This window comes from Kogia breviceps, chromosome 17 (genome assembly GCF_026419965.1).
Source record: "Kogia breviceps isolate mKogBre1 chromosome 17, mKogBre1 haplotype 1, whole genome shotgun sequence".
In the NCBI taxonomy this organism is placed as follows: domain Eukaryota; kingdom Metazoa; phylum Chordata; class Mammalia; order Artiodactyla; family Physeteridae; genus Kogia; species Kogia breviceps.
The window spans coordinates 45,430,778-45,451,851 of NC_081326.1; the positions used below are offsets into that span (position 1 = coordinate 45,430,778).

Sequence of the window (21,074 nt, forward strand, 5' to 3'; positions counted from 1 at the left end):
AATACCAGCCTTAACTGAAAACCAAAAACAGCACAGCCAGTTAAGAGGTAGCTAAGTACACCATACATACTGGTTGCATTGCTTGTACACGGGGATAAAGTCTCTCTCCGAGCGCCTGACGATGTGCTGGCAGAGGATCAGGATCATCACTAGGATTTCCTTCAGAGGCTGGTCTGAAGGGCCTAGTGTCGATGGAAAGCTGTCTTCTAAAATCCCTGAAAGATGAATAAAGCTATTATGACTTCATTTCCCTTGTCTGCAAAATGCAATTATCAGTGCAACTAGTAACAAAGTTGGAAAACCAGAGCATACAGTTAGCTCCGGTTATGGTACTAGGGTGGAAGAATGCCTAAAGAATGATGGTGGGGAAATAAAGATGATCTAGATTTTGTCACTTGAAAATCTATAAATCTGCAATGCACAGGTTAATTTGATTCTAAGGGAACAGGACCTTAAAATACCAGAAATCAAGAGCTCACCCATATTTATGGGAAATTTTAGTCAAAAGTAAAATGCTAAAAAAAAAAAAAAAAAAAAGTAAAATGCTACCCATCCTAACACATGAAAAATTAGAGGTTTAAATAACACAATTGCCACAATTAAAATTTTAAAACAAATTTAGGAAAGCATGATATGAAGTTAATACAAATTTCAAAAAATTAGGAACTTGAGCGGGATAAATAAAAAGCCAATGTAATTTCAACTGCCTCTGGGTTTTTAAAGCAGAATATTTTAATAACAGTGGGTTAGACTTTTTAAGTTACAATACATATATCCAATTATTAAAACTTTAATTTTCTAAAAGTCCATAATTGAGACTCTTATTTACAGGCCTACCTCCAATTCATCCAAAAAGATGGTGGTACTCAATAAAAGACACAAAATTATCTCACCTATCCCGATCTCTCCGAGAACCTGCTCGCAAGCCACTACTCCTCCTCATCTCCCTTTCTCTCTCTCTTTCCCGATCCCTCTCTCCTCTGTTCCTTAATCTCTGCATTAAACCTGGAAAAAAATATGAAATACACTTTGTTTAGATCAATGTAAATGCAGCTACTTTAAATGTTAAAGTCAATGTGAGGACATGAGACAACAAGAACATGACAACTGTAGATCATCTTCCTTATCATCTGTGTAAGTGCCTTTCTGTCACTCTCCGTATGGTTTTTGAGAGTTGGGGGTGATTCTGTAGAATGAACCTGGTAGGTAATAAATGTTCACTCAGTACTTGTTTAATGAATTTATCCCCTTGTCATGCCAAAGCTGTGAAATAATATGTAGCAAGTGGGGCTATGTTAGTTCTACCATAAATAATGCTGAGATTTCATACATATTTGAATATCTTCTCTATTCTTGGCTTGTGGCATTAAAGGCATTATAGCCACCCAGCTATTATTATTCTTAAAACCTTAAGCATAAACCAGGGTATGGTTTCCTAAAGAGTAAGCAGAAAAGTTATTTCTGAAACATCATGACTTCCCACGTTTCCTCATTCACATCTGACAGTTTCTTTTTATTATAGGACTATAGAAAGTCAAATGGTGAAACTAATGATGAAAGGCTGAGGTACTCTCCCCATCTTTTCATCCTCAATTCTTTCCAGAGCTCATTCAGCTTTTTTCCAGACCTCAGTCAGCTTTTATGGTGGCAGTTTACACAACCCCAGTAAGATACAGCTACAGCCTAGGTAAAACACAGGATTTTGTTAGTAACTCCTTCTCCCTCAATTACTATATCCATCCACAAGACTGACGATCTTCTGCCCCTACCTTACACGAACCCCCAGTTTCAACCTTTTGTAGTTTTCACACATTTTTTAATATGCTAATTGTAATCCTGAAAATTAGGTAAGAATCCTAACTCCAAAGTGCTGATCCTCAAGGAGGCAGAGCTTACACCAGGATGTTAATATGGAAAACCTTATTACCAAAAAACAAAGTCTTGCTAAATTAAACAGTGAAGTTGGTGAAACAGCCAACTTACATTTGGTTGCAAGCTCCATCTCATTGGAGACTGAAGCAACTCTGCAAATTATACTTTGAAAAGCACTGTTCTAGACAACAGCATTTTCTTCTAAGTATCTCTACTTATTAAATACAGGGATTGGGGAAATCCTGCAGTTTGCTCTTTGAATTTTTATATTACCATAGATCTTAAACCTCCCACTCCCCAGACATTATAATTTGAGATGAAAAAAAATAGTACAATCACAACCATTTATGAAAATAAGTGTGGCAGTAAAAGAGCAAACTGGTAAATTGTCAATTATAGTAGTTTAAACAAGATTAAATCATTAATCTAGAATAAAATGGTATAAAAGTGTAAATATACATTAATATTCTCCCACTGTAAACATATATAACTGTGATTATCACTGTTTCCATTAAACAAGGAAAGAATTTGTATGTGCTTGTTACCTGTAGAGTACTTACTTGTATGAGTGCCTTTGTTGGCATTTTGGATACAATCTAGATTTGGCAGTTTTTCATTGGACAAAAAAGCTTGTGCAATGGCTGTATAAAAACTTCGTGCTACACCACTGCCCTCTCCTGGTTCATCCTTAAATGTAACTTTCACCCTATGTACAGCCATAGGTGTAGTAGCACATCTTCGACCAAAGTGATTGTTAAGTTGCCTCATGGTCTGCTGAATAAGAAGATCTCGATCCCGATCAACCTATTAAAACACAACAAAAAGTAGTAAATTCAGTGTTGGAAACCACCTTGAAATTTTTCTATGTAAAATCTGAAAATCTAATTTTAGCTTTTCCTTGACAGCTGAAATAGCTACGAAGTATTTGGGTTCTCAAAAGCTTATATTCCAAATAACACTCTAAATCATACAAGAATATCTTACATTAAATCAGGATAATGGAATTTAACTCAATTATAGCATTTTCTTAAAAGGTCTACCAATTTGGTAATATAGCAAGATAAACTGCAAGTAGATCAAAGTGTAATTTTTTTTTTTAATAGTGAATCCTAGAAAAAAAAATCATAGGATATTCCTTTGGTGGCAGAATACCATAGCAAAGTAAAAGAAAAATGACAAACGGGGAAAAACATTTGCACCTTCTATTACCAACAAAGATTCATGCGTAGTGTATATATACACGTAGCATTTCCAAAAAAACTGAGGAAAAAACACTTTAATAGGAAAAATGGGCAAGAATTATCAACAAACAGTTCCCAGAAAAAGAAGCAGCCATAATATATGAAATATATGAAACAAAGCTTAACTTTGCTCATAACAAGAGAAATACAAATTTAAATTATACTGCCTATCAGACTGGCAAAAATCTAAAAATTTGACAACAAACTGCTGGCAAGACTTTGGAAAATCAGGCCTTCTTGTGTTGATGTTGAAAGTGCAAAAATATACAGACATTATGTAGAGGTATTTGCCAATATTTGACGAAATTACATATACACATGCCCTTTGACCCATGTCTATCTATCTATCTCAAAGACACGCTAGGCCAAATCAAATAGAGAAACACACATAAGGCTATTCATCCCATCTCTATTTGTAACAGCAAAAGACTGGAAACAAACCCAAATGTCTATCAATAAGAAACCGGTTGAAAAAAACTGATACATCCGTTAAATGTGGTGCTAATACTAGGTAGCTGGAAAAAAAGAAGGCAGAACAACATCTCTCTCTACATATAGCCATGGCTTTCTCTCTAGGATATACTGTTAACTGGGAAAAGCAAGATGGAGTAAAATGTATAATAGCATGCTCAGGGTGGGAGTGGGGGAGAGAGATGCGTAATGAATACACACACACACACACACACAGGATTATATATTTTTTGAAAGGTGGGAGGGAAAAATAAGCTAAAAACAAAAACAAAAACAAACTAAAGCCCAAAAGGGGGCAGGGGGAATACAAAGTAAGAGAGACAGGAATGGAAATTAGATTTCTCTGAACACAACCTTCTTCTATAGAGTTGACCTTGCAACTGTAGATATGTTACATTAAGTATGAAACATAACAAAGTCAAAAAAAGGAGACAGCAATCTCTAAAAAGTGAAAGCAAAATGAACTGAAAGGCCCTAATTGTGTGGAGCTTAGATGGTAGGTAGCAAAACCACATAAAAGGAATTATTTCAAGTGACTTTAAACAATGTAGTTTGACTGTAAATCTCCAATTGGATATGCTCTAAAAACAAAACTGCAAATAAATCTTAAGCTATTTTCAATAATCATTTTGTTGGGCTTCCCTGGTGGCGCAGTGGTTGAGAGTCCGCCTGTCGATGCAGGGGACGCGGGTTCATGCCCTGGTCCGGGAGGGTCCCACATGCTGCGGAGTGGCTGGGCCCGTGAGCCATGGCCACTAAGCCTGTGCGTCCAGAGCCTGTGCTCCGCAGCGGGACAGGCCACCAGAGTGAGAGGCCCCGCATACCGCAAAAAAAAAAATAATAATAATAATTTTGTTGGTAGTGGTGTCGATGTTATGATTCTAAGACTATTGTATGCATGCTGTGGGATAAAAGCAAATGAGTAATTTTATCAGTGTTGCTGGGAAGCTGGGTATTATTCAGTTCAGAAGAAAGGAAGTAAAGACTAAAAGGTGAAAATAAAACAAACTTGTGGTCCTAAATCTTGAATTTGAAGTAGGAGTATCAGTATGAACTCATGAAATAATTGTCTTCTTCCTTTTTTAAAAGGGCATTTCCCACTAAAAGGCCTAGAAACAATGACAAACCCAACAGGCAGTGAGCAACCTAGAGCCCAGATTATAATCTCAAAATACCATTTCCTGCTAAAAGGAAGCAGGGCTTCTTGACGAAATGGCTGATTTAAGGTCTGTGACAGAAAATAACAGAAAACGAGACATATCAAAACGTGAGGAAGTCGTCAAAGATTGGACTCTCGCTAGACACAGAAAAGATAATTTGAGCATCAATGAAATGAAGCACATCCGAACAGTTTTAATCCATGTGTTCATAATGATACTTAAACGAACAAACCCATTGCTCATCATTACAGGATGTTGGGAAACCAACTGCCAGAGACAGCCATTACTCTAAATTTGATGATTACCATTTATTTTCTTTAAATTTTTAATTACATAGTATATATCCCCTAAACAAAATTGTTATTTGTTTTTAAATTTTATATAAGCAGCATACTATATGTATAGGATAAGAAAATCTAAATACCTTTACCTCTAGTGATAAATCTCTTGACTGCTGATTTCTCAGTTTTTCCATTTCTCTACGGAATTTTGATTCTTTTACCTCAAAACCACCCAATTCAGTTAGGATCTTAAAAACAACAACAAAACAAATGCATGGCAGAATTATTCTCTGAAATATGTTCTTCTCAGGCAGAATAGAATGTAAAGTGCTAAAAATACATACCGATCCAGGTTCTGCTCCAACATCTTCCATGAATACCCTGCCGAACAGTTCTAAAGAAAGGCGCCAACGTCCTAGCAGCATATCGTGGGAAATGACCATTCCCATGAAGCTACACTGTGGCCTGTAAGAAGTTTAAGGGGAGAGGGGGAAGCAGTTTAGGCAACTCTAAAAATTTCCTGGTTTTTGGTCAATAACAGTAATTACTTGGTCTTTTAATATTCTGAGATCTTAAGTAATTCAAAACCACATCCTCTCTAATGGAGAACTTTTCTATAGCTACTCGTTCCTTGGAGAACTTATTTTTACTCCATTACTCCTTCTGTCTTTTACGTAAGGATACATTCCCCAGGCTGGCTTCTATCTTCATCTTCAATTTTACCTCCTCTCCTTGAAGTCCAATGTCTGAGGTCTCCACGAGATGATTTCCAGACCCCTCTTTAGTTCACAATGGACCAGAATTTCATTGTGTGAAATATATCCACTTCAATCATACTTAACTCATACTCAACATGGTGAAACTGAATATGGCCTCTTCGCCACAGTGACAATGCCTCCTCATTTCTTTCAGTAGTACCATCTATTTTCCTACTGCACGGACTTGAACAGATTTTAATTTATTCTTCCCTTGGTCCCTCCAGAGTGATCAAGTCCTTCGTAAGTTTTCTTTTCGTAACCATGGTTTCCTTTTCATCCCCAAAGGCAATATTCTACTTCAGCCCCCTTTTTAACAACTAGCCAGAAGGAATAACAGCTTGTCTCTCTACCTCTAATTCTTCTCTTCTTCAATCTGCTTCTACACATTCGAACCATCTCAGCTCAAATCATACCATCTCTCTAGGAAGCTTGGGCCACCCCAGTCCCTAATTCTTCCTTGCCTTTTATGGTTGTTAGACTGTGTACACAAGATGTATACAGTTTCTTAAACTAGTTTAACTCCTCCTCAGCAAACCAAAAAGAAAAAAAAAAAAATCTGACATTACATAACCAAAACTCATACAGCGTAAAGCAGACACTCAAAAAATCATTAGGTGATTAGCCATGCTGAGTCACAGTATATACTAGGCAAATTTTTACTGGGAAAGCAAAGAACCTACCACTTGCAAGAGATTTACTAAATGTGAACCTAGCAAAGGAGTGAGCCCAAACAAATGTGAAAGTCACAAATCTATAGAGCTCTTTTTTTCACATGTTCCCCTCCCATAGCTGAGCTCCTGCTAACAAGTGTATAATTGGCAATTTGACATGGATATATACGTTAACTCAGTACTGAACGTTAAAAACAGTCAGAATTTCTTCAGTAAAAGGAGGAGAAAATCAGAATGCCAATCAATGACAAAACAGTCACCAAAAAACAAAATCCAGAAAACTCTAATATTTAAATATCTGATTATAAGCTAGGAAAACACAAATAATATTTCCTATTGTTTATATACAAATAAAATACAAAGAAAATTATAAATTTTCTAAATAAAAACTCTTACAAAAATTACAATAGCCATAAAGTAATAGGACAGAAAAACTATCTCTACTTAGCAAGTACCTGAAAGATGTAAGAGGTGGCCCTTCACTTTCAGTCAGTCCTATTTCTGCGAGTAAACTGCTTTTCAATTGTGCAGCGAGATCGTGAGCAGATGGCCCTGGTTTTGAACTCTCAGCTTCTTCTGGCACCACATTCTGTTCTTCCCCTTCCTTTTTTTGCCGATTTTGCATGTTCGTTACATTTTTCAAATTGGCAGCATAAGACATTTTAGTTGGAAGAACCTATGAATTTTTACATTTAAATGTTAGATATTAAAAAATAAACTGACTAGATTTTCTTTTCAACTTACTAATACTCCACAGAGATCACATGGCAGTTAAATAATTCCCTTCTGGCACTTCAACTACAAAGGTGCAACCTATTTCTTGTCTATCTGATTCCCATGGAATTCCAGTGCATTTACCAGAGCAGCCTCAGAGAACTTTTCAAGGTATCTTTATAATATCTATGGTTACTTAAGTGTCTTATGTGCATAAAATTCTCCTTTATCACTTAGATAATAAAGAAAATTCTACTCAAGTACATGTCTTCTATATGCCTGCTCTTAAATGGTGTTATTACTTTTTCACTGGAGAAACAGTACAGTATAATTTCAGGCTCTCAAATCAGACTTTCATCTAAAAACTAGATCTGTCACTTCACTAGCTGTATAACAACAGACATTCCCACGTGAAATTTATGTAATCTCTCCAAGCCTTACCCATAAAATCAGGGTAATGTTTTCTACCCAACATGGTTGTGAAGATTGAGACAGTGCCCAGGAGACAGAATTATCCAACAAATGTTAGGTATCATCATTAATATTACTTTATTTATTCCCATTCTAGACTCAAGAAAAGTTACAAGCCAATATTATATATGCTCATATGTACACAAATTTTAAATATTCACCAGAATTACAACAATCAACTCCAGAATAGGCAAGCACAGCAAGTTGGTCTCAAAGCAGACTAATGCCAGTATTGGAATTCCTTTAATTATGTCATAAGGCAAGAATTTCTGATACTTCTGTTATTTGGGTAAATACAATATTCTGAATGCATTTCCAAAAAACTAGATGCTGGGATAAGCGTTCAACTCACAAATATTATATTGCAAAGATTTTTACTATCTTACCTCAAGGCAGTTTCTATCCACTGTAACTTCCATTAAGCATTTTCCACTACTGGCAGATGAAGAGTAAAGACCCTGACTTGGACGGCCAAAAAGATCCTCCTTTCTAGCATTTGGCTGGAATTTTAATAAAAATATTAGTTACATCAAACACTTTAAAAAAAGTAAATTCAACTAAAAAGAAACCTTAAGGCTAGTTTATGTGAATCACCTGCAACAGATGTGGCTGATCAGCCAAGGGGATGGCTTCAGCTAGAGGCACTTCAAATGGATTTGGGGGTATACACCCAAGGAACGTCATGGAGTCGGAGCGTCGGAAAAATGGATGGTTTTGGCCAGTTTCTGCGGGAAGAGAGTCATCATCCTTATCATTCAAAGTAGCACCTAAACATAAAGAGATAAAATGTTTTTTTAAAAAATTAATTATTGGGCAAGGGTAAAAGGACCTACATCTGCTCAATCCAAAATTCTTGTTATCTCTTTATAAAATTTTAATGCCACTCAAAACAAGTTGATAGTCCAAAATTTTGATAATATTTTAAAGTGGTAATTCAAAATATCGGTTTAAAATGGTTACAATGATAAATTTCATTTATGTGTATTTTAACACAATAAAAACTTGCAAAAAATATTAGCAGTAACAAATACTGTTCCATTTTGTATTGGACAGACACTACCCACATCCACCTCTTCTCTCTCTAGAGATTTAGACCTGAATATAGCTAGTTTCCTGAGCATGTTCAGGACCTAGCTCACTGATGACTCCACAAAAGGGGCTAAAATTTGAGCATTTGCTTACTTTTAAGTTCTGATTCCTCTATAAGAAGATAAACAGAGAAATGTCTGGGCAACTCATGCATCCCAACAGGAAATCAGCACACCAGCACCAACTCCCATTAATGGAATAAAACTTTTGTCAGTGCTTACAGTATGCTGTGAAAATAGCAGTGAGCTATGGCTGGGTTCTCACAAAATAGCAGTTAAAGTTAAGTTGTCTTTCCCAGGCCTGAATAAAGTACTGCGTGATAATAAGAAACAGGTAAGCGGACTATTTGACCCCACTAGAAAAGTATTTTAATTCTACTTGAAATTATACCTGAAAGCTACAAATAAGAGTGTAGAAAATCCCCAAATTTCTTGAATTTGGAATATTTTCTCTTTTTTATTGCATTAACTGTTGAGTTTTGATGAAATAGGGAGTTATAACTGGTATTTTCCATTTTCTTGACTCAGTCTATTTTGCATCAGTATTAGCAAAGGTTCTGCTAAGACTTTATTCAAATGTACATAGTACCAACACACTTAAGAATAAAGGTAAACATAAAACTAAGAGAAATGCAAAGGAGAGACACAAAGTCAAAATAGAAAAAATATTAACTGTTGAAAAGTTTATAATATTTCTTTAACATCCTTATTTATGAAGTAATTAATGCAAGGATATATAAGGAAAAATGGACAGAAAATGCAAGAAACGGGACATAGAGAAGAAAAGAGAAATTCCCACCCAGACAGAAAATAATGAAGTTAAAAAGCTTGAAGGGGAAATACTGAGGCAGCCATTTCTTGAAGTAGATTAGCAGATTTTCTGTACACTAACTTTGATTGGTGTCATCATCATTTTCATGTTCTGAATCTTCATTATCAATACCCAGTTCCAAGAGTTCTCGTGTCCTTTAAAAAGACAAGTGAGTCATTTTACATGAAGTATTTTGTGCTGCATGAACAGGAGCAAAGGTGATGCAAGAAATACTGAAAAGGTTAGTTTAGTATCTAACCAATTTCAAACACTGGGATAAAGTTTCAGACTCTGGGAATGGTAGATTAATCGGCCAAATGTACTACAACTACAAAATATGTTCAACAGAAGCAAAAGGCTAATCACACCAAGAAATAGTGAGTGCTTACACAAACTCTAATAGAAAACATGATAAAACAATCAGGACAAACTACTTCAAGCATAAACCTTAACTGGATTCTTAGGTTTCATGTTTTAAGTGAGGAGTAGCTATGGAGAGCAGCTGGATGGACTCAAGTCCACCTGCCCACATGAAATGTTCCTGTTTGCAATGTTCTCCTTACTCCAAAAATCAGACAATGTACTAATGGAGACCACAGCAAGTATTTCTTAAAACAATCTCATGGCAAGTATGGCTACCTTTTGCGTTCCAGCTGAGGTGTATCCAATGTTGTCTGCTGATTCATTGCTTTAATCCAATATATAAGGGCTTGAAAAACATATGCCACATGCTTCAATGAACAAACATCCAAAACTGGAAGAACATCAGAATGCTCATCATTGTGAGACCGCATTAAAGACAGAGCATAATTTAGGAAGTCGCCTCGAGCAGACATCATTCCTTGACGGGCACTAAGCAATGTGGCACGTCTACAGGAGTAAAAAGAAATGAAGATGTTTACAAAAAGAACACAAGTGTGAAATTTACCACTGTTATAAACATGTAAAGTTAGGAACTGAGACTATCCATAAATAAAAACTCATTATGCCTGGGCTCTGCCTTAGAAATATAACCGCTGTATATTATTTACAGTACTGTATATATTTATAAAGGAAAAGAAACTCCAGTGTCCTCTGGATTGGCAGAAGGCACTCCTTCCCCAGAGAGAATGGTTCTCAAACTTCAGTGTCCAACAAAATCACCTGGAGGGCTTGTGAAAACAGGTTGTTGGACCCACCTCTATAGTTTCAGTAAGAATGGGTTAGGGTAGGACCCAAAATTTATATTTCTAACAAGCTCTTAGGTGATCTTGATGCTGCTATTCTGGGAACCACACTTTGAGAACCTAAGTGTGCCTAAAATGACACCAAAGGCACAAGCAATAAAAGAAAATAAAGAGCACTGGGCTTTACCCAAATTTAAAAACATACGTCCTTCAAAGAACACCTTCAAGAAAATGAAAAGACAATCCACAGAATGGGGCATAATTTCTGCAAATCCTGTATCTGAAAGGAACTTGTATCCAGACTATATAAAGAACTCATAAAATTCAATTATAAAAACAGAGGCCAATTAAAATGTATAAAACATCTAAATAGACATTTCTCCAAAGATACACAAATGGCCAATAAGCACATGAAAAGATGCTCATTACCATCAGCCATTACAGAAATGTAAATCAAAACCACAATGAGAAACCACTTCATACCCACTAGGATGGCTATAATCCAGAAGACATATAATAACAGGTGCTGGCAAGGATGTGGAGAAATTAGAAACCTTATACTCTGCTACTGGGAATGTAAAATGGTGCAGTCACACTGGAAAACAGTCTGGCGAACTTCCTCAAAAGGTCAAAGAGAGTTACCATATGATCCAGCAATTCCACAACTAGATATATACCCAAGATAATTGAAAACACATTATCTACACAAAAAACTGTACACAATCTGTTCATAGCAGCATTATTCATAATAGTCAGAAGGTGTAAACAACCCAAATGGCCATCAACTTATGAATGGAAAAACAAAATGTGACATGGAATACTAGGAAATAATGTATTGATACATGCTAAACATGGATGAAACTTAAAGCCATTATGCTAAGTAAAAGAAACCACATACTGTATGATTCCATTATATGAAATGTCCAGAATAGGCAAATCTATAGAGACAGAGAGTAAATCAGTGGTTGCTTAGGATTAGAAAGTAGGGGAAAACGGGAAGTGACTGCTAATAGGCATGGGGCTTCTTGTGGAAACAAATAAAATATTCTAATATTAATTGTGATGATGGTTACACAGCATACTCAAAACTATGGAACTGTATACTTTAAATGGGTGAACTGTATGGTATATGAACTACATCTCAATAAAGCTATTATATTAGAGTGAGAGTGGGAGCAAGACAGAAAAGGGAACCCTATCACCAATGAAAATCTATTATCAGAAATCTGTGTTCTTTGGCATAGTGACTAGCCTAATGAAGACAAGGCTCGTGTCTATTGGTGGAGCAGGCTTCCTAGGACAGGAAAGCTGCTGCCTCTCAAGTCTTTATCTCTAATCCAGGTCTCTTTGCCAAGCATTCAATTTTGCATACTAAACATTTCCACTAAATCCTCTCCCAGTTCTCAGCATGTTCAAAAGCAGGTATGTCCACTCTATTCCTCTAGATTTTTCTTTTAATTTTCATATTAGTTATTCAGAATCTAAATTCAGAAGATGTAAATTCTGCCTCCTCCCTGCTCCATCCCCCAACACGGCCCTAAGTTCTATGTGTATGAATGATTTCAGCGCTCTCTCCTCACTGGCCTTTACTGCCCTACTTCGGTAACTATTACTTCTCTGGTAGACTCCAACCATAGTCTTGTTAAATTTCCTAAGCAGTCTCCTAGACCCTTGTCTCTCCTCCATTTATGGTCCACCCGAAGTAGCAAGGTTGTTTAGCCTGAGCCAAAGCTAGAACAAAATTCTAGGACTTCGACTTCAGGGATGGGACATTTTCACTATATAGCACTGCCACTAATCTAGTTTCAATGTTTGGGCTAATTTCTAGTCCTGCAAAAGGTCATTTTATAACTGAATAGAAAGAACACAATAAATACATAAACAAATATACTTTAATTATGATTCAACAGGCTGGAGGAGGTAGAAAAAGAAATTTGATTTTAGAAACCAAAGAGCAGCTTAGAAATTACACAGACTTTCTCCTTCCCAAGTACAATGTACATTCATATTTAATCATGGTCAAAATAAGTCTTTCTATGAATATATGCCTTTCAAGGGGGGAGGCCTAGGGAATGAGACGAGGCTGTAGACCAACTACTTCAAAAATGAGAAGAATTTAGTATCAGTTTACCACAACATGAATGAATTTTTTAAAAACAGCTTGGATTTTAACTTATTTTGCTTCAACTACACAACAATTTAAAAGAAGTAATGCAAGGCACGCATTTCCTCCTTCACAACAGAGTGAGGTCTTATGTAATAGCAATCAAAAAGCTCTAAACTTCTAGGCTATAAGGGTTCTGTCTAAACATGTAAGCATAAACAAAGAATTTCATACCGTCTGCCTTCAAGCGTTCGTAAACTAGCCTCTTCTCGTGCAGTCATCCTTTCTCTGCGAGCTGAGTTCTGAGAAGCATGAAGAGGATGATTGGGATGTCCCGGATCACCAGCAGATGCTAATGCAGAACCATAACGTAATTGAGCTTCAGTAGAATCCATAATACTGACCATCCAGTTCCAAGTGGGAATAAGCTTTTCTTCTACATAGTTCTACAAAGACCAAACTAAAACAGTTAAAACTATCCAGATAAAGTTCGATAGAGTAGTATGATATAGACATTTAAGTACTTGTAACATTAATTCCCATTATACAGGAAATCTCATAACAGACAGCCAAAACATATATTTGAATGAGTAACTTGGCAGTGGTTTCATACCTGTAAATTTACTGCATCTTGGTAAGTCAATTTCACAGCTGCTGGAATCTGAGAGTATACTAGGTGATTATACTTAGGAATAAGACCCATCAAATCCGAGATTTGTCTGATGACAATGCTATAAGCCCTGGCTAAACTGCTTGCAGATGTTAAGTAGCTGCTGGCATTGCTAGCTTCCAAAGCAGCTGCTGCAGCTGCAGCACTCGTGCTGATGGTACCACTCCGGCGTAAGTTGGAAGGATCAATATAAATCAAACCTGCTGAACTTGCTATAAGGGAAAAAAAAAAGGACAACCACAATAAGCTAATGTTAGTTGCTAATTGTGTTTCACTAACACTGTATATATTTAAATAAACTAAAAGATCAATTACATTAGTAAATGTGGTAAATGAGCATTTTCTTAAACCACACGAATTTAGGGAAGGGGATTTTGTATTTGAACTCAGCAAAACAATGAAGAACTATTCTGAAATTTAATTTGTTCTCTAGAGGAACATGCATAATTTTTAAACCTTAGGAACATCAAGTTTACAGACTTGCCTGCTGGTGTGGATGTGCTAGAAGGGGCTGTGCTAGCTGCCCGCTGGTGTTGGGTGTTGCGGACAGCCCACTGCATGGAACGGGGAGCTTGGGCAGCACCGTTGGCATGGGAGCTATTCGTGGTTCTCTCTAATGGCTCATCAAGCATAAAGGTCTCCTGTTCTATGTCGTCACTCTGACTACTGCTGCTATCAGAATCACTCGAGTCGTTTGATTGCGAATCATCTTCAGAAAAGAAGGCAGGAACACTGCTCGCACCTATGTTTTTAATTTTTAAAACCAAAATCATTGTGAGTTTGTTGATATCTAAAATTACAGTGTACCCCCTCATTCAGGAAAATATACATATTAAACAGAATGCCAGACTGTATCCAATAGTCCACAAAACCCATCATTGAAATAGTTTAACTAGAACTCTTAAGTGAACCTTAGAAATAATCCATTATTTAAAAACCAGAAAAGCAAAAAAAAAAAAAGTCATTGAAATAATAATCTTCTTCACTAATATCTATGGAGAAATGGATGAAGTTAATAAAAGGGTTAGCTACCCCTGTGCATATTATACTGAGCACAGTTTAACCAATTCTACACACGTAGCCTTAGTATAAGCAAGAAAGTTGCTAAGAGAAGGTAACATACCTGCTTCTGAGCCAGCAGTTGCTGCAGTGACAACACTTCTACGCCCACTGGCATTATCTTGGTTGCTATGGTTACTTTCACTGTCACTTTCTGTTTCAGCTGCTGCTAACAAGTCCAGCTCCATGTCACTCCCTAGCAAATACATTTAAATAATAAGAAAAGGTACAAACTCACTGTGGATCAAGTCAGGCTGATAAGCTAGAATATCATAAGGGTGGTAAGGGGGAGGGGTCGAGGGCGCAGAGAGAAGTGGTAACTGCTAGAGTATGCAGGACTGCCTGCTTAGCAGAAGAACGACTAGGTAAATCATGGTACTCAGTAGACACAGAGTCAAAATCTGGCCTGCACAGCCTTAGGTAAAAAATGTTAGGCAGGAGGACTCCAGCCAGTGGACAGAGCTCTGGTAGCTCCACTGCTCCATTTTCATCTGTTTTACATATTGGGATTCCAAGAGGGGAAGGTTAAACATGTGTATCCTTTGTATTTCACATACACATCAAAACATATTGTTATAAATTTTCAACATGCGCAGTTTATTGTATGTCAATTATACCTCAATAAAGTTGATCCCCAAAAGTCCATCCTATGGCTACTAATAAGAATGGTTATGATGACTATGTAGCAAACAGGCCAAAGTCAAAAAACAAAGTAAAAAAAATTTACACATACAATATCTAAAAGACATGCATGGGAATGGGGCAGTACAGGGGAGGACTGCAAGTAACAATACAAACTATTAGCATCTGGGTGGGATTATGGGTTATTTGTTTTCCTTTTCTCTAATTTTCAAATGTTATGTGGTTATGATTATTTTAATTTCTAAAAGCCTTTTAAGAAGAAAGTGTAAACCAAAAGGTAAAAGGAAAGAGGATAAATTATTTTCTATATGTAAATATAGAAAAGTATATACATTTATGTTTACATATGTATATAGCTACCTCCTCAAATTCTGACAGATACTACAGGATCCCCTGGCAGAAATATGATGAACATTTCACTACACATCAAATACACTCTTCTCTCTATTAATATCTCTTAAAAGTACCCGACTTTCTCATACTGAATAATTTCTCAAATAACCTGCATACCGTCTTCATCATGCTCATCGTGTTGTCCCTCTGCCTCAGCATTTTCTTCCCCATGTTCTTCCTGTTCATCATGATGATCCTCTTCTCCAGCCACACCCTCCACCACCTCAACCTAAATCCAGATCTTATTTGTAGACAATCAAAGTACATAATAAACCCACTTCTCTACCAGTACTCCTCCACAGCATTTAGTAAACTAAAATACAAAGATCCCTAACTGTAGGGAATTCTAACACTAAGCAGTTTTCAACATTTTCAGTTGCTAGTGATAATTTGGTATCATAAATTATGCCCACATGTCCCAAAGTTTATGATTACTGTCCATACACAGAACCTTAAAATTAGAACTATAAAAATTGTATTGGGAGTATATGTTTTTTTAAACTTCTGCAATTATAGAATTTATATAATAAATACGCAGTACCCTGTTGACCTTCGAATACATTGCACAAAACTACTAAAACCTCTTTTAACATTGAGAATATCTTTTCTATGAACCCTTAAGTAGAACAAGTTTATGTTTCTAATTTTTTATTATCCACTAAATCAAGAATTACTAACATATTTTAAGATGTATAACCACAAATGAGAACATATAACAAAAGTCTAAAAGGTTGAAGCATATACATGTAAGCTATTATTACTAATAGTAGTTCATTAGCTATTGTTAATAAACTTCTTGTGACTACTTTCCCCTTCCCTCCCAAATAAAAGCCTCTCATCTACCACAATTAAAACAATTAAAACCACCTCTTCCACATCTGCTGAAACAATATCGTCCTGTTCTTCATCTCTGCCCCGAACAGGCTGTGACTGGCTGATGCGCCTCTGCTGTGGATTCCGGATGATGTAGGACGACTGCGATTGACTGGAGCTGTAAGGAATCAGGTTATGAGCATACTGCTGCCACACCTCTGATACACAGCTCAGACGTTTATGCTTCTCAGCGTTATTCAACGTGATTCACTTGCTAGGATGCTATTTTAAATCTGACCTAAAATTTCTTGGAAACCGACAATAATTAATCTATGGTATATCAGAAAATATGAACCCCAAAGATATCATTTTACCAGACATTTAACTTATAAACCTCAGAATTGTTTTTACTTTTTTAGTAAGTCATTTCAAATCTGTGTTAATGCACATACTTTTATGAGTCCTTCCCACTGAAGTATTTCTATGGGGAAAATTTTTCCTTTTCCACTGCTAAACCTTTCAACTTGCAAAGGCTCTGATAGCAGCATTCATCCACTAACGAAAGTAGGCTTATTACAAGTGACCTACTCTTGTTAAAAGACTTGACGGACATGACCTACTTGCATCAGCTTATTAACCACTGACTTGCTGATGAGTATTGGGAAAAAATAAGTTCAAAAGTATGATTTTAAAATAGAATCATAACAGAAGATGACTGGTGGCAAAAGTTTCACTTTCTTAAAAATGTGACTTGGGAACAGTCAAGAATGGACAGATGCCTCTGTTATAAAAGAGGAGAACCACAGAATGCAGTTTAAAATGCAGGTCAGAGATCAGAAGATGGTTGTTTAATAACCCTGTGACCTAACTATTATACTTTATTTACAGATTAAGAAACACAGTCTAAAAGAGATGAAAGGACCTTTAAGTGTTTACACTGACAGTGTTCTTTCCTCACCTCAGCGGCTCTGAGAAATGAAAATCAAACCAGTTACACGAGAAAAGTCAACTTAGACACTGCTTTCAAATAAACAGAAATTTGCTGTTTAATACTAGAAATTTAAGTAACTGGTAATCCAGAGACAGTGGATTGAAGAAGCTAAAAGAAAATCTGAAGAGATAACACACGGTAACTGGTCTTAATTTGGTTATCACTTATATAAAGTATAAATATATCAAATCACTGTGTTGTATACCCAAAACTAATACATTAATATTTTTGAAAAAGGGAAAATATAAATAGATAAGGATATTTCCAAGCACTAAGATTTCAACATTTTCAATATTAAAAAATAAAAGTCAACATTATGTCAAGCCACAGTCAATGAGTATTTCTTCTTTAAAAAAAAATCCTGGAACAAACATCCACAACAAGACCAATAGTATTCTCAAAGTAGTTACTTTAAGAAGTTATGAACTTAGTAGGTAGGATACCGCCAGTACACAGAACATATTATAACTCCCCATTTAGAAATGAGCTTCAGTTTTCTTCACACCATGATTTAATTTCTTCCCCACTTCCTGGCACAATGAAGCACCACAGTCCTGAAATCCAGTCTAACGGAAGTTGTTAAAATACTTTCGAGTTTTGGGGACTCCTACTTCCAGCAGTTTGCCAGATTGTGCAGAGAAATCCCTCTTGCTACGGAACACCTAAAAATACTAAATAAAATATTTAAACAAAAACAAAGCACAACTATCCTAGTGATAATGGTGCCACCATTTACACCAGAGGTATCTGCTGATGTCTTAGGCTAGAGTTTCAGGAGCCATAGATTTCACAGGAAAAGGTCTGGGGTCTAAGCAAAATAGAAGTTACATCATAGAAATCCCCTCTTTTGTCCCCCCCTCACATACATAAAGCCAAGTATAAATCAAGAAAGAGCAACAGGTTTCAAGAGATTTACCTACATCAGCCATGGCTAGATGGGGACAGGAAAAAGTCTCCTCAGAGAACTTCTGATTACAAGGAGGCACCTGTGAGAGTTTAGGACTGCAATTTGTGCTATGAAGTAGGGTGGGATTCGGTGATGGTTACTCCAATGCATCAACACTATCAGTAAGCACAAAGCAGCAATTTCTCTCTCTACTCTGCCATCTAATATACAGGGATATAGGAAAAAGGAAAATATCTATCTAGAATTACCTCCAAATATCTCTAAACTTTAATAGCTGTGTGACATTGAACAAATTAACTGCTCTGAGCCTCAGTTTCCTCACTTCTAAAATTAGGATGATAGTGGGTATGTATTAGTTATTGCGAAAATTAAAAACATTTTAGATTAAATATTTAGATTAAATACATATATGATGCTTAAGAAAGTTCTTCGAGTTCATACTAAAATTTCAGTAACCACTGTTATTATGAGACGTGGTTTTCTTTTTCTTTTTTTTTTTTAAAGTTTTCATCTATTTATTAGAACAAGATGTGTCCAGAGTTTCAAACACACTAGACACCATTATCCTTTGTAAGTAATGCAGAGAGCCATTTAAAACGAAATCAGCTTCACCATATTTTGTAACACCGGTCTATTAAGAGTGAATCCCTACCCATATTCCTAGACTGTAAACAATGGTAGAACACATTAGGGATCATACGTAATAGGCAACCCTCAAATTGTCTTATTTGCTTTATACAATCAATGCATATTTAAGCAAAACTGAATTCCTTATTAAGCAAACATTTTTGCATAAGCTGCCTTCTCTTTGCCTTTATCTTTCTGTGCCTTTATCTTTTGCTTGACTTTCAGCAATTCTGCCTGGATAGCTTTATCCTCTGCTGCTATCTCCTGAGCTTTCTTAAGATCAGCCAATGCTTGATCATATTTCTTTTAGACCTTTCCATCCTTGGGATCTACGGTACAGTGCTTTGGTATTTGCAGGATCTATTTCAAGGGCCTCCAAACAACTGTCGACTGCTCCCTGCCAATCGGACACCTTCAGTTTGCAAGCGCCAATATTCAGCACACAGCTCAAAGCGACAGGCTGCAGCTTGGCTCTACCTGTGTTCTCAGTAGCAGCCTTCAAGCTTTCCACATACCTTAAAACTTTTGTGTATTTTTTAATAGCCATCTCCCAGTTCTGGGATTTGAAAAAAGTATTTCCAATGTTTTTTAAGTCTTCCATTATTAATAAAATTTTATCTACATCTTTTAAATCTATGTCTGCATCCTCAGGGAAGTCTGGATGACTGTCACCAGATCCATCCTTTGGGAATATTCCCCAATCATGCCCTCCCTTCAGTTCTCCGCATTCTGCAATAACGCGCCATTTGGCAGGTAGAGTAGAAACAGATTAATTAATAGTGTGGACCACCACACCGGTGGTCCCCAACCCCTGGGTGGAGCACCGCTCCTGGTCCGCGCAGCCTTTTAGGCCTTTTAGGAACTGGGCCCAAACAGCAGGAGGGGGGCAGGGAGTAAGCAAAGGTTCATTTGGGGCTCCCCACTGCTCGAATTACCGCCTGAACCGTCCCCCCAACCCCCACTACCGGTCCGTAGAAATACTGTCTTCCACGAAACTGGTGCCTGGTGCCAGAAAGGTTGGGGACCGCTGATATACACCATCTACCATCCAAGATATGGGAAATCCCAGAGACTGGTCAAGTGTGTACTTTTTAAATACATTCTTCGAAAACTGGTCAAAATACACCCTATGAGGAGTGATTGTACTTTATTACAATGAAGGACTTCTATATTACAACAACAGTTATAGAAAACATTAGCACTATTATCTCTTGATTATCATGAGACCTTCTGGGAAGACATCAGAGATCAGCCAAAGAACCAACCAAGAAGAATGAAGAGGAAAGTTTAAGAGTGCACAGTATTTTAATAAAACGACTAAGAAGCGGGGCAAGCTGACAAAAAATCTTGAAAACAGTAGGAATAGGCTATGGGCATTGTTTATAGATGAGATGATCCCAAAATCTGTTCAACAGATAGAAATTTTTATGTTCTAGAACAAAACCAAGGGAAGGGTAGAAAGAATTCACAAGGTGATACCACATAAGTAATTGGGGGGCTGCTCACAGGGGATCAGGATTGGAAGCATAAAATGGAACACAGAGATCTGGCTAGCAGAACCACTGAATAATGAGGTATGTTTGGCAAGTCTGAAAACATATAGCTTGATTTATTAGTTTTCAGCAAATCCTGGAAGTATATCAGTGACAAGGCTACCATTGGAGAACTTTCATAGACAAACCTGCACTTCAGATTCCATGGGGTCCTAGGAGACCAGACAATACAGGCAAAGTTGGGATACATACTGGCATATGGAGTAATAATGAGAATAATGAGAGACAGCAGACACTCAACAACACCACAGATGAAAACCAAAGAACACGTCTTGGGAAAAGGCCCAAATACTAAAGAAGGGCTTTATTAACAAACAGTTGTTTTCCAGAAAAGAGGAATAAGGGTCTTCAGCTCCAAAAGATCCTTATTAGAACACTAGTAACCCATGCACATAGTAACAAAATCAGATTTGAGAAAACCAAATAAAATAAATATTTGCGAGGGCTTCCCTGGTGGCGCAGTGGTTGAGAGTCCGCCTGCCGATGCGGGGGACGTGGGTTCGTGCCCCGGTCCGGGAGGATCTCACGTGCCGCCGAGCGGCTGGGCCCGTGAGCCGTGGCCGCTGAGCCTGTGCGTCCGGAGCCTGTGCTCCGCAATGGGAGAGGCCACA

At 37.0% G+C, this 21,074-nt stretch overlaps 1 protein-coding gene and 1 pseudogene across 5 annotated transcripts in view; both read right to left on the reverse strand.

Moving 5' to 3' along the window:
• Nucleotides 1-21,074, reverse strand: part of UBR5 (ubiquitin protein ligase E3 component n-recognin 5) — a 143,136-nt gene that overhangs the window by 13,212 nt on the left and 108,850 nt on the right. For 3 of the 5 annotated variants that reach the window (XM_059042977.2, XM_067017424.1, XM_059042974.2), the window contains exons 35-50: nucleotides 16,440-16,563; nucleotides 15,690-15,801; nucleotides 14,602-14,733; nucleotides 13,963-14,220; nucleotides 13,422-13,690; nucleotides 13,043-13,254; nucleotides 10,178-10,408; nucleotides 9,620-9,693; nucleotides 8,234-8,406; nucleotides 8,026-8,139; nucleotides 6,910-7,130; nucleotides 5,370-5,490; nucleotides 5,169-5,273; nucleotides 2,433-2,676; nucleotides 894-1,005; nucleotides 71-215 (exon numbers count right to left, since the gene is read on the reverse strand). In XM_059042977.2, the coding sequence (XP_058898960.1) occupies nucleotides 71-215; nucleotides 894-1,005; nucleotides 2,433-2,676; nucleotides 5,169-5,273; nucleotides 5,370-5,490; nucleotides 6,910-7,130; nucleotides 8,026-8,139; nucleotides 8,234-8,406; nucleotides 9,620-9,693; nucleotides 10,178-10,408; nucleotides 13,043-13,254; nucleotides 13,422-13,690; nucleotides 13,963-14,220; nucleotides 14,602-14,733; nucleotides 15,690-15,801; nucleotides 16,440-16,563 (2,647 nt within the window). The remainder of the gene's footprint in view (nucleotides 1-70; nucleotides 216-893; nucleotides 1,006-2,432; nucleotides 2,677-5,168; nucleotides 5,274-5,369; nucleotides 5,491-6,909; nucleotides 7,131-8,025; nucleotides 8,140-8,233; nucleotides 8,407-9,619; nucleotides 9,694-10,177; nucleotides 10,409-13,042; nucleotides 13,255-13,421; nucleotides 13,691-13,962; nucleotides 14,221-14,601; nucleotides 14,734-15,689; nucleotides 15,802-16,439; nucleotides 16,564-21,074) is intronic. The other 2 variants (XM_059042978.2, XM_059042976.2) reach the window with 1 other exon arrangement.
• Nucleotides 19,058-19,676, reverse strand: LOC131744185 (peptidyl-prolyl cis-trans isomerase D pseudogene; annotated as a pseudogene).